The sequence below is a fragment of the Amblyomma maculatum genome, chromosome 7 (assembly GCF_055883805.1).
Source record: "Amblyomma maculatum isolate TAMU_Amacu chromosome 7, ASM5588380v1, whole genome shotgun sequence".
Lineage (NCBI taxonomy): Eukaryota > Metazoa > Arthropoda > Arachnida > Ixodida > Ixodidae > Amblyomma > Amblyomma maculatum.
Window position 1 is genome coordinate 69,495,798 of NC_139350.1, and position 13,515 is coordinate 69,509,312.

Genomic DNA, 13,515 nt, shown 5'->3' on the forward strand with positions numbered 1-13,515 from the left:
GCACTTTTCCATTACTTACAACCGCTGTTGTAGCACTTTCTTTCGTAATTATTTAGTTAACCTTTCCTCTATATCAATGTAGGGAATTTTTCAAAATCATCTATATGTATTATCTGATACTTTACATACTAAGCACCTCAAGGTGATATAAAATAACAGGTGAATAAAATTTCAGGCTTTGTTAGAGAAAAAAGGAGTGAAAAAGAAAGGAAGGCAAAACTATAAGAGTGTTAACTTTTAAAAGGACAGAAACCCTAATGCGATTCTATCCTGAGCTCAATGAGAAAAGTCTCAGGGTTTTGACCTAGTTTACTCTCGTTTCTTTTTTTTTTTTTTTTTTTACATCTGCATCGCATCTCAGTTTACGGCAATTGCTTATACTACAAGAAGAAAACCGCATTCGCATGTACATTTTATTGCTTTGTCCACTGCGACAAAAGGCAAAATATAATCGGTACTACACGCAGGTAATTCCACTGCCCGAATACACGCATGGCGCCCAAGTCCGTGTTCCGTAGCTCGCCGAAAAAAAAAGCGAAAAACGGCATCTGTAGGCCGAAGGTGATGACTAATTAATGATCTCATCCACGTGTTGACGATATACGTAGTCAATGCTAGTCGTGGTTGTGGTTGTCGCTTGGACACACTTATTTAGGAGACTGTCACCATAAAGTTCGCACTGGAAATCCGGTACGTCGTTATTTCACCACCACTAATAACCACCGCAGTAGCTTAGCACCACAATTTATTACCCCCGGAAGTGAGGAGTGATACGTCTGACGCACAAGTGATACAGTGGTTGGCGTTAGCGCAGCGCAATAAAATTGGTGGTGGTTTGGTTACGGTTATAGCTAGTGTGTACGCGATTACAGTTTAATTAACATTGTTAAGCGTGGTAAAGCTCTTTATTGTGCTGAAAGAGTTTCCTTGGGTATGGCTAAGAGGTTGCGGTGATCCGTGTAGAAGTTTGTCTTGGTTTCAGCTTGGCGTACCTGCAGTGAGGACTGAACGACATCTCCCTAAACAAGTCTATGTACGCTCCCCACTGCGTGTAAACTTGGGTTCGCACTTGCGAACTCCAGGTTGAATCTCTGGTTGTTGAGTTAGGTTTAGAGGAAAGGAAGGCGCTTTATACTTTTGGGTGGACACCATAGAATGGTGGAAACCTACACCAAACCAGTTCAATGTCATGTTTTCATTATTTTTTTTAGATTCTAACTTTATTTATAAAAAAGAAAAGGTGCAATTTCTGTCAGACTTCTCGCGGACACCTGACGCGCACCGTGATGGAAGGTGGAAGCTGGGAGTGAAAGTGGAAAGAGAGAAAAAGGTCGTGTAGTAGAGGGCTGCGGATTAATTTCGGCCACCTGGGGGCCTCGTGCGCTGACATCGCACAACACAGGGCTGCCTCTGTGTTTAGGTTCGGCGTTGGAGAAAGGAAGGCGCAGTGTATTTTTTGGTGGACACCACAAAATTGCGGACAGCCACACTTTATTAGGTAAAGGTAACTTGAAGGTCACATTTAGTATTACATGAAGACCGGCTCTACCTATAGTACAGTGAAGCTGTTGCTTCAATTGTAAATTGATTTGTAGGAAGTGCCCCGCCGGGGTGGTACAGTGGTAAGACGCCCAACTACTGTCCGGAATTCCCGGATTCGAACCCGACCACGGCGGCTGCGTTTCGATGGAGGCGAAACGAAGAGGCGTCCGTGTGCTGTGCGATGTCAGCGCACGTAAAGGATCCCCAGGTGGTCGAAATTACTCCGTAGCCCTCCACTACAGCTTCTCTTTCTCTCTTTCCACTTTAACTCCCCCCCTTCCTCCCTTCCCTTACGGCGCGGTTCAGGTGTCCACAGACGCAAGTGTGACAGATACTGCGCCTTTCCCTTCCTGTTAACCAATTATTATTATATTATTATTATTTGTAGGAAAGTAAACATGGAGTTTCAGTCAGGGTTACTTTTAAGGTGAAATTACTATTCACGGAAACCTTGGCTTTACATAGCGTGGTGTAGCTATCGATAAAAAAAAAAACGCTACGATCAATAAGCGCTGTTATGTCATGGAAACGCAACTTGCTAGAGAAATGTTCAAAATGCGCGCGTGCAGTTTGCTTCCAGAACTAGAGCCGTGTGCTCAGCTCATCAAATATGGCGTTAGGAGCCATTTCAGCTATTCTATAGTGTAAACGATAGTGCACTTGGCGCCGCCTGTGTGCTCTTATTAAACGTTTTTAATAATTTCAGCACAAGAATCACATTTTTGATGCTCGTACAGCCTCTGCGGCTTCGTTATTTAAGTGATATTATATCTTGCGTAACGCAGAGATTAATTTGATGGTACAATGATTGTACATAAGGTAGGAAGTGAGATATTTTATGCATTTTAGGCGGCTACTTGTTATGGAGGCTGTCGATGAGACAGAGCTTAGAAAACGAAACCTTCAAACTTTTTTAGTCTGCGCCTTCTACGCTTACGCTTGTTGTGAAATTGAAATCCATGATGGGCGAACGGATGGGCCCATTTTGCGGAAGCATAATAAGGAAATGTCGGTAAATCTATCCCTGCTTTCAAGTGCAATGTCGCTGAATTATAGTTGTAGTTGTTCTGGCTGGCTTCCAGCAAGTGACTTCTTCCGATGCCGATGGACTCGGTCAGGGAAAGGACGATTATACATTCACTGCATATTGCTTAGCTTTTTCTGGAAGGAATCGCTAATGCTTTACTGCAAAAGTTTTCACGGTACATTTGTAACCCCCCCCCCCCAAAAAAAAAAGAAAAAAAAGGATTTCTAGGACGTTTCTGATCCTTTTTATTTTCCTTATATCCATAACTCGAGCTTCGGAATGCATCATCAAATATAAAAAGCCACTGATTCTTATGATGGCTAGCTTGTAAAAGGTGGCTGGTCGCCCGCTTGCCGTTCTCCGCACAGCGGCAACTAATTCATTATTTTTGGAGAGCATTACAACTCTTGGCTTCAAGTGATTTAAACTATGAAAACAGCATTATATCAGCGCGACCACTCCTTTTTCCAAGTTATTCCAAGAATTGCGTATAAATCAAACATTGTTTTAATTTGAGCTTGGATATCGTGTTCAAAGTGCTCATTTTGCCCTTTTCGCCCTCCTTGTTTCATATTTCCAAACCAGTTATAAATTTAACTCCACAAAATGCCACCAGAGAAGTTACTGCATCGAAACATTGGAGGCACTCGTTCACTGTCGCAGAACATGAAAGATATCTTCGAACTTGTTTACGACTCTAAGGTCAAATTGGGAGACCCGACACCATCGGTATGAAATTTTCATCGGAAAACGAGCTCTTAAATAAGGCCTAATTCGTTTAAGTGGAGCAAAAAGCGTGTAAAATGGATTGAAATATTGCCCGTTATTAAGAGTTCTGAAACGTCGTGTAATGAGGTTTCGAGCTTTTTTATAGGATACGCGGCTTCTACAACCATCTCAATTTTGTGTTCCGGGGTTAACATCAAACAAAAGTAAAACAAAGGGGATAAAAAGGGATAAGAATCACCTGTCAAGTATAGAAATTATAATGATATTTGAACACGTTAATATTGCGCGTCTGGCAGGCAACCAGCCTCTTATATAGGGGCTCTCTCCCGCATCAATATGTCAGGTGAAGCGTATACATATACCCTGAATAGTACATAATCATATTATCTTCCTCATATTGGGATCAAATGCGCTGTATTTTGGGACATGTCCGTCATTATTTGAAAACCACTTTTTTTAGCCCCCGTACCAAGTAATGAATACAAAATGCTGGGAAGTAGCTCTTGAGTGGACGTCACTTGGACATCGAAACTTGCATAATGTGCTAATTATAAAGACCCGATTCTCCGGATTGATTTTCAGAGGTGAACGTTAGAGTTCAGTAATCATTTTCGGAAGCACCAAAGAGTCATTTATGACAAAGCTATTAAACCATTGTTCGCAACAGTCGACAGTTCGGCACTCGGTATTTTGACAATGCTCAAGCAGCAGAAGACGTATTTCTTGCTGAGAGATAATTGTTTGAAATCATGAAACTTTTTCCCGCCACACTGATTGAAACTAGAAACTCTCCGATAACCTGAGCGCTAACTTGCTCTCGGCGATTGCTGCGTCATAGTGATACGGTCAAGAAACTGCAGAAATAATGGGTAGCAGCCGCAGGTGCTTGTAGACGTCTTGAATAAGCAACACTTGCTTTGCACAAAGCTTACTCAATCCTGACAACCAAGTTCTCGCAACAGCTTTGGCGTACACGTCACCGACCTTAGCCTCCCAGAGCGTGCGGTGCCCTTGAGAGCTGAGGGCGCTAGACTAGCTTGATGCAAGGATATCCAAACGGCCACGAGTGTCGACCGTGTAGGCAGAAAGCCAAGCTACCTCTTCGGCAGCTGGAATCTCCGAGCCACCGTCGTGACTAAGTCAAAAGTACTGCGTACAGAGAGTTGTAAATTGTAACTATTTAGTCCTGAAAGCATTGGTTGTGCGCCCAAGCGCCTCGGTAGGTTCGCGGAGCGAATACATTGAGCACTGTGCTTGCTAGAGTGGAGGTCCGTGGGACATTGCAATTTGAAGTTTGCCTTAAAAACATGGCGGCACCTACCGCTTACCGGTAAGTGGAGCTCTCGTAGTAACCGACCGTGATAAATCATCGTATGCATGCAACTGCAGGAAATGAACTAAGGCTACTGAAAACACGTGATAGTCCTGATACATACGTACATACATACATACATACATACATACATACATACATACATACATACATACATACATACATACATACATACATACATACATACATACATACATACATACATACATACATAATTTTATTACCATTCATCAATACAGATTACATTTTCGGGCCCGCAGAAGCGCAGGAGAGCTTGTGGGCGGGCGACGGAAATCGACGGGCGCGTGCTCCACGCCTAAATAAACAATAATAAACTAAAGGTACATCATACAGTATAGTACATGGTAAAAACACTTTCACGTAGCATGCTGTGTAGAATTACTAAATAACCATTTTTGTGCTTCTTGCTTAACTTGAGCAAGGGATGTCAACTGCACAATTTCATTTGGCAATCTATTGAAGTGATAGGGAACGGAATAGGCACGACACCTTTTTCCGTAATTAGTGTACACCCTTGGTAGTTTAAAACGTTCATTCCTGCGAAACACTCTAGGTCTATCCTGAGGGAGTTTCAATTTATTCGAAAAACAATTTCTTGTGATAAGTACTAAAGCAAACAGATCTGATAGAAGACAGATTTCTGTATTGATTTGTTTAGCATTCTCATTTACGTTTTCTGGGACAGTCCCATACATAATATTCTTTGAAATTCGGTGCCGCAGTTTATTCACCTGAAAAATTCTGAAATTCGAACAAGAGCCATACACTGTGACACCATACCGTAATACCGATTCACCCAAAGCTCTAAAACCATTTTACGGTGCCTGATTGGGCATGTGAACCTTAGCTTGTACAGTTGGGCTGAAACAGTTGGAAGACGATTGACAACATGCTGGATATGCGTAGCCCATGACAAATGTTGATCGAAGTAAAGGCCAAGGTATTTTACTGTAGATGAGAATAGCAAAGGCTCACATTGACATCCACTACACCCAGCATCATGCAGAACAATCGTTTCACTCACGGGTACATTCTTGTGAGGGTTTCTAAAGCACAACAGGATACTTTTGCTTTTATTCAAATATATTTGGTTCGAAGCAAACCACTGCACAATACTGTAAACATCTGCTTGAAGCAAGTCTCTGGCCTGTTCAAATGATCGATGGGACATAAGTAGTGCTATGTCGTCGCACTCGACTCAGAAAATGTGACCAAAATATAAAACCTTCACTGCTCAATGTGGACAATGGGCATACTACTGACAGGAATATTACTTAAAAAGAAATTGTACCAAAACGCGCATTCTCAAAAATATTATAACTGTGACTAATACATGTACTAAATCTAGCTAAGTCCCACCATCACAGTGTTGGCGTTTTCACGCCTTATTTTGTTGATGGGATGACTGTGCTCTTGGATGAACTAGAATGCTCATGATGTGCTGTCGCTGATGTTAGTGAGTGTTGTTGGGCCCTTTTTATCTCTGCTATGAAAAAAAAAAAACATATATCGACATAGTTTGAAGAGCTTCCAGGGACTTTCAAAATACACTAAAGGGTGTATACAAAAACAAGTCTTCAGGATGAAAATACAGAAGGCGCGCAGTACACAGAAATTGTGCACAAGATTAATTTTTGAGGGGACGTCTTCTATAAACGCATTTTTTATGCAATGTCGTAAAATTTCTATGCCATGATCAATATATCCTCAGATATTGGTTCCGGAGGCATGAACACTTCTGCAATCGTAAAAAAAAAAAAAAGATGTTACTTGTTAATGTCCTGGGACTTTTAGATAGTCCACGCTATTTTACTGCGCATTGCAATATTAGACTACTGGCATCAATATTTCCATAAGGATGTCTTCAAATACTACACAGTTGGCTTACAGTAAACATGTTTGAGCTAGAAGCCTAAACGTGTTACGCACACTGTGATTCGCATATACCTCTCATTATTCGGAGCGTCAAGACATTCAGCCGAGCGATCCGTCGCAAGCAATCTAGCATTCTACGATGAAGCAAAGGAAATACTACTACGATGCTCACATAAAGTATGGATATGAGCAGAAGGTCCGCTACGTCACCGGCAGGCCAGACTCGTTACCTGCTCCCGGAGTTTCAATTGGCACAGACAGCGCGGAGAGGACGGGGTGTTTGGTTTGTGGGGTTTAACGTCCCAAAGCGACAGAACGGGGTGTCTCGGTTCACAGAGAAAGATGTCGCAGTTCCCAGCCGCACGCAGCACGACAGCAACAGCGAAGCACGCAGGACACGCATTTCTGACCGCTGTTTCTTTATCACTTAGCGAAACAATGTGAGTTAGACAGTATCTTAAGGGAAAAAAGCACTCAAAATAAAATGCGGAAAATTGTACGAACGAGAAGACACATCAAACACAAAGTCCGGTGTACAGGGTGATACGCGAAAGGTGCGACTGGGTGTTGTTATTTGGGAGACACTGCAACTCTTTTTTTTTTTGTCAATATGAGCACAGACAAGAGCTACACGCTTGGCGACCGCTGGAATCATCGCAAGCTGGCGGTGACACGCGCTTGCGCGGTGGCGCGGTCCGGCTAGACAAGCTTCCCCTGGAAAGAAAGAAACCATGTGTTTCCCCTGTTTGTGCCGTCCGACCGAGACGTCCCCTTGACACCAGAAGACGCGAATTTGGAACAAAGCCGGAAGCTGTTTCGCCGCGCAGCCTCTCGAATGCGTGACGTGCGCCCCTCTCCCCCTATCTCGCTTAGGAAGGAATTCTATTGTCTGCGCGGATACCGCTTTCTTCGACGTGATTTCATGCACACGTTTTCTTTGAAGCAACGGCCATCTTTGTTGCTAATACCACGTTGAATGGATGTCGATCAATTGAAGTGGCGAAGCAGTACGGCGGTGGTTTTTGGCAGTGAGCGCGTATACCAAAGAAATACCGAGCTCCACGAAGTGTTCTACTGGTAACTGCAGTAATATTAAAGAAAGAAATTCTCGCTGGTGCTTACCGGGGTGTTTTCTCATGGCATTTTTAGTGCCGCTCCGCACTTGAAAACTGACACAGGTAAAAAAAAAAAAACCGCGCGGCCAGTCAAAGCACATAGCCGAAGAAAGATGGAACGTAATGAAAGGGAGCTTGCAGTAACTGGCAGCCGGTAGGGCCGCAAAACGGAGATTTTCTATTAAATTAACTACGAAATTTTGCTTTCACCTTCACAGTGTTGCAAGAGTGGATTGGCACTGGCAAAACAACACTTAGTAGAATAACTACAGAGAGTAAAAGCGCTGGGATAAGTGACGAAGAAAGACGACAGGGGAAAAGACTACAGCGCATGTGCTGCCTTTTTTTATCCCTTCTCTTAGTGATTTCAATTTTTATAATTATGTACTAACTAGCACATCTTTTCGTTTTACTAAAGTAATGAGACGCATCGATTGCATGAGCAAGAGTATGCATGGCAGACCGTCAGTGGTTCGATATTTTCTTCATCATACTTCTACTTGTAAAAAAAGCTGTGAAGCAGAATCTTAGCTCTTCATTTACCTAACAGGAATGTTTCTTTGAGTAAGTGTAATGTTTTTAGAAGCTAGTATTCTTTCGGAACAAACCAACTTCGATTTTACTACGGTTTAACATGCCTCTTTTGTGTCAAACTGCAAGCTTTCCGCACGTATGGAGAACTTTTCTGTATTGAATTTTGAGCACCTAGATTAAGAAACTTTCACAATATTTTGGAATAGTTTATTACGAGATTCCATACTGGCATCCCTGTGGCACTACGTGCACATAGTTGTAGATTATGCACAAGCAGAACAGATTTTTTGGGTGCTTCCTCATGTCAACCTCTTAAAGAAGTTATCGTAAAAACTCCTTTCTGAAAAAAAAAAAAAAAATGGGTACCAATCTCTTCAATGGAGGCAATGATGTTTCTATAGAAGTGAAGATGATTTTTAGTACGACAGGCGTTCGTACTAAAATTGGGGCATAAACGCATCCACGAACTTAAACAGCTTGCGAAGTAGGCAATGTGTAATACAAAGCTAAAACAGAATTAACGACTGAAGCCTAAAGTGCTAGGTACAATGTTTGTCGAAAGTAAAGAGCCTAAAGGGTGTTCTCTTGGTCAGCGTGTTGTGACTTACTGTGCATCGCCAGCCTCTGAATTTCTGGAAGGTGAGGAGTCACGGCCTCGTACCTTCTAAAGCAAGCAAACCATTTTTTTTAATTTTTACAAAGGCCTTACACAATACAAGCCCGGTTTTGAAATCAGTGTGAAAAACCCTCATTAGGAACCACATAGTGCAGCAAAGTGATTTGGACTAAACACGATAGCTCAGAGTGTGCTCGTTTTACTTCAGTGAATGATCACTTTATTGAACATTTCTTAAAGGTAACCTGACATTCATTCTAGGGTTATTTCCCTCTACGGGGTTCCATAGAAGATGCTAGCCGTAGATGAGACTGCAAACAGTGACGTAGAGACACAGGTTGCAAGAAGTGTAAATATTCGTTTCGTCTAACCTCTATCGGTAGCAGCTGCCTGTCACTCTTCATTCTTCGCGCCACGTTGTCCAACTCACTAAGTTAAAGGTTTCTGATATTACATGTGGCTCCTATAGAGACGCTAAGGATACGGCGAAGTAATGTTCATTTAACATGTTCAGAAAAGAAGCCCTTCGCCAGAGATCCACAACTGAAAGTGACCACACTGTATTATTCTTGTGTACCAGCGACTAAGGTATGTATTATTCACTTGGACCAGAGCAGACGTACAGTCGTGAACAAAAGTGCTATACAACACTCAGCCAGTGACAGAGTTCCGCAAAAATTCCTCGAAATGCCATCTATCGACAACGTGAGGGACAGCGACATCGGCACATGCATGTGGATAAAATGGGGCACTGCCACTATTGTCTCGATCTTAGATAACAGTTGCTAGATAAAGTTCGGATGCAGTTTTCTCGAGCTCCGCCACCAGTTGAGTGTTGTATATCACGTTTGCTCACGACTGTACTCAGGTTGGAGCCATGATGTGGAAATCCTTTCACAAAGGATTATGCCCTCACTCCGCTGCCTGGTCCAAAATGATGCGTCACACAATGGGACCAGTTTTCATCAGAAATGACGCCATTCATTCGCTAACCTAAATTATGAAATTTCCTTACGATTATTCGCTGTTTCACCTTAGTTGGTTTACGGAGTTTACGTTCCGAGTAACCCAGGTGATTAGAGACGCCTTAGTAGAGGTCTCCGGACATTTCGACCACCTGGGCTTCTTTAACGTGCACTGACATCGCACAGCACACGGGCGCCTTGCTTTTCGACTCCGTTGAAAAGCGGCCTTCGCTTTTCATTTTGAAGAAGCAGCGGCTAATAGGTGAGGATTCGGAAAAGATGTCTAGCATGAGCTGTACAAACTTCATATTTGCTGTTATAAGTCAATAAATATATTTTTTCCTGGGTCAATCATAGAAATTATTGGGAAGGTCGCTTCCTAGTATATTGCGGCCCCATTGAGCTCATTTAACATCCTGTTCTAGATGAAACGTCTAGCGGTAGTGCTTCCTGCAACAGTCTCGTATACCGCCACAGTGTCGTGCAGCGCTTCAGCGAACAATGCGACTACATTCAGCAGTATTTTCAGAAAGTATCCAACAAAAGCTGATTAGGTTCTCAAATTCAGATTCAAGAAAACTAAAAACTTCCCTCATCAGTTTGACACGATATCACTAGGAGAAAAAAAAAAGGTTGCGACAAGTAACGGTTGTAACTTTGCATAAGTCGTGGGTCAGAGAAAAGCGGTGACTTTGATCACAATAACGATTGAAAAGACTCCTTTTGAAATCAATGAAGCAATCATGCGCCGCACTCGTTGCAACAAATTTGAAGCCACCGGCGTAATATTAAACTTCAAATGAAGTTTTAGTTGCTTTTGTCCTTATGCCACAAAAACATAGCAGTGGCGCCACTCTCAGTGCCAACTGGCAGAACATAGAGACTGGCTTGCTGCATTACATGCACCTATACGTTCAGGTATAAGGCATCATGGGAGTTTCGAGTACATAATTATTTTCGAGTATTAAAGGGGTGTGGGGTGATGTACAGTGTGTTTGTTTGCTTTTTGTTTTCTTTCAACGACCTCTTGTGACTTTGTTTCAATAAGAATGGTCAGCGCTAAGGAACGGCCCATTGTTCGCAGAGTGGGATGCCAGTTTTGGAGAAAGACTGTTCGTTTATTTAACTATAGTAAGCTCTGACGCTGAGAATAGTTACATGTCGTCAATTAAGAGGTTAGGCAGGCGCTGTAGGCTTTTTATCAGCGGCGAAAGAGGCGACGCCGGAGCCTGGGTGCCGAGAAAATTAAAACTTTTCGAGTGAAACATTTAACGTCAGCCGAAGAGCACCGTAACTGAAATATAAATTAAATGCGCTACGAAAATTTGCGAAGATTCAGGTGAGACCAGGGCCCGCTTGCACAAAACAATCTTAAGACTGTCTTAGCTAAGTCCAGACGTAACTGGAGTCTAAAGAATAGGCCACTAGCATGGCGGCTTAAGACTGGAGTAAAGACTGTGCTTCAGTCCTGACTTGAATAAGTCGCTTGCATGATTACGACTCTAGTGCTGTCTTGGTTAAGACACAAGGACGCCAGGTGTCTAAGTAGAGAAATTATGGAAATACAGGGATGCGCTGGCACTGTCCCTGCTTTAAGATGTACACATTCCGTCAATTTTGCGTTGTGTAAAATCCGTGCCATTGCTTTTTGCGGCATGAGATTGTGTTACGAGGAAAAATGCCCCAAGTTGTTGCTGAGGCCGTTCTGGGAAGCCACTCTGGTGAACATGAACCCGAAGCGTTCGACGTTCGGAACACGAGCCGTCTTAAATAAGCTTGGTCTTTCTAAAGACACCATTTAAGTCTGGACTTAGCTCGTACTTTATCGCGCAAGCCGGCCCAGAACTCGGGCTTCTCAGATTCCGAGTCAGACAAGCTAACCTTAGGCCTTGCAGATACGTACCCAAGCTTCGTTGAGGCAGTTCTTTACATATACGCCGACTGATCTTTCACATCTTGCGGTAGCTTACGGCACTGCGATAAAAAAATAGGTTCGAAGTTATACACGCAATAACAAAGTTAGTAAGCGCCATCTGAGAAGCAGGCATAAAATAACTGATTTGCGGGAAATATGAGCCACCATTAGACTTAAAAATTATCGGTGTGCTTGTAGCGGTCATCTCAAACATATGCAGCAAAATAAAAAACGGCAGGATATATAAACTAAAAGCCACGTGAGAGTGCAACTTCTTCAGGCGTAAATGCACACGAACGACTAGCTGCAAGGCGAGCCACTGACGGAAGCCATTAAAGCTGTCGCGTCGTCCTTTCAAAGCTAGGGCTTAACTGTCCTCCTGATCAAATTTCTAACGACGCATTTCGCTTTTTGTTCGTTTGATTTTGCATTACTGCTCGCTGCTATCAACCTTGCAGGGATTGCGAGGAAACTTCGCGCTGGCTGCGGCAGAAACACGCCTTTGATACCTGTTAATTGCATAAACTCTTTTAGGCGCAGGCGCCAACGTATTGCGGGGCACGACGGCGTGGGTTTGCCGTAGAACAGTTTCGGCACAGAAACTGGCGTCAGTTATGCGACGCATTGAGGTCACTTGGTGCCTACGGCTTAGGCAGCCTGAACTTGGCGGCAGAAGAGTGGATAGCTGCGGCACTGCGGCCTTTCTGCCTGTGCCTGTCAATAGTACTTTGGTTCTCCATCTATTCTGGTTTAGTTACGACTAAATTAATCAAGAAATAAATTGAAAAATGAACCGTTTCGCCACAGAACACCCCTATACTAGAAACGAGGCTGTACTTGAGTCCATTGGAGCGTCCTTGGCCGCAGCTATGCTTTAGGGCACGTGTTGGGGTGGGCAATGCCTCGAGCACGGTGCGTTAGTAAGGGCCGGCACCGCAAGCGTGAACACAGCCACCGTCAGTATGAAGGCAGGGAGTTTCAGTTCAATCTGCTGATGCAGTAAGCCTTTCGTCATGGGACAGTCACCTATTTTTTTATTATCCGTAACAGTGTAGGATGAGAAAACGGGCTGCTATGCTTACCTAATATGTTCTGCCTTGCTGCACCCTAACTTTCGCACAGCACGTCAGGATGGGGACACAAACGCTGAAACGTACTCTGTGACATTGAGAACTAGTTTTTGTTGCCGAAAACTAGACGAGAAAAACAAAATACAGCTGCGCTGCTAAAACAGAGCCCGTGTAATATCTGGAATGACAGTAATTTGTGCTTAATTTTCTTCTTTCATTTTCATCTTCTACCCAGGTGGACCTTCGACAAATGATGGTGGGCTGCTGTTCCCCCGTCAGGACCAACGTGAACCTCACCTTGACCAAGCGCAGCTGCTCGTACGGTGCCTCTCTGCGTAGCAGCACGGTGGTCATGTCCACCGCCGTCGCTGGCGCCAACCAAGCAGCCGCAGGGTCCAGTGTGCGGCGACAACAGCGTAGCAACGGCTTCCATGCTGCGTCAAGCGCCGTGGTTCCGCTGCGAACACTGGGACGCCCCGGCCAGCACCCGCACACCACAGGAGGCGGCGGCAGCAGCCAGGGGGCGCAGACCGTTCGCGTGCCCATATATGCGTAGATGGGCCATAGATAGATAGATGTATTTATTGAAAGAAAAAGGCAGAGAGGTTGGCCGGAATAATTCAAATCTGGCCTGCTACTCTGCACTGGGGAAGGGGAAGGAGAGTAGATGGACCATATTCGCTGATGGTGCAGGGCGGAAGCTGTTCGCTTGGTCGAAACGGCAAACTTTCATTGTTTGCAGCATTGTTGCGAGGAATCTGCTTCGTGGCGTG

At 43.8% G+C, this 13,515-nt stretch overlaps 1 protein-coding gene across 1 annotated transcript in view; it reads left to right on the forward strand.

Moving 5' to 3' along the window:
* The window catches only part of LOC146183596 (RYamide receptor-like), a 288,411-nt gene extending 275,113 nt beyond the window's left edge, over positions 1 to 13,298 (forward strand). The window contains exon 5 of the mRNA XM_084608380.1: positions 12,978 to 13,298. Coding sequence (XP_084464506.1) covers positions 12,978 to 13,298 — 321 coding nt within the window. The remainder of the gene's footprint in view (positions 1 to 12,977) is intronic.
* Positions 13,299 to 13,515: the final 217 nt, after the last annotated feature.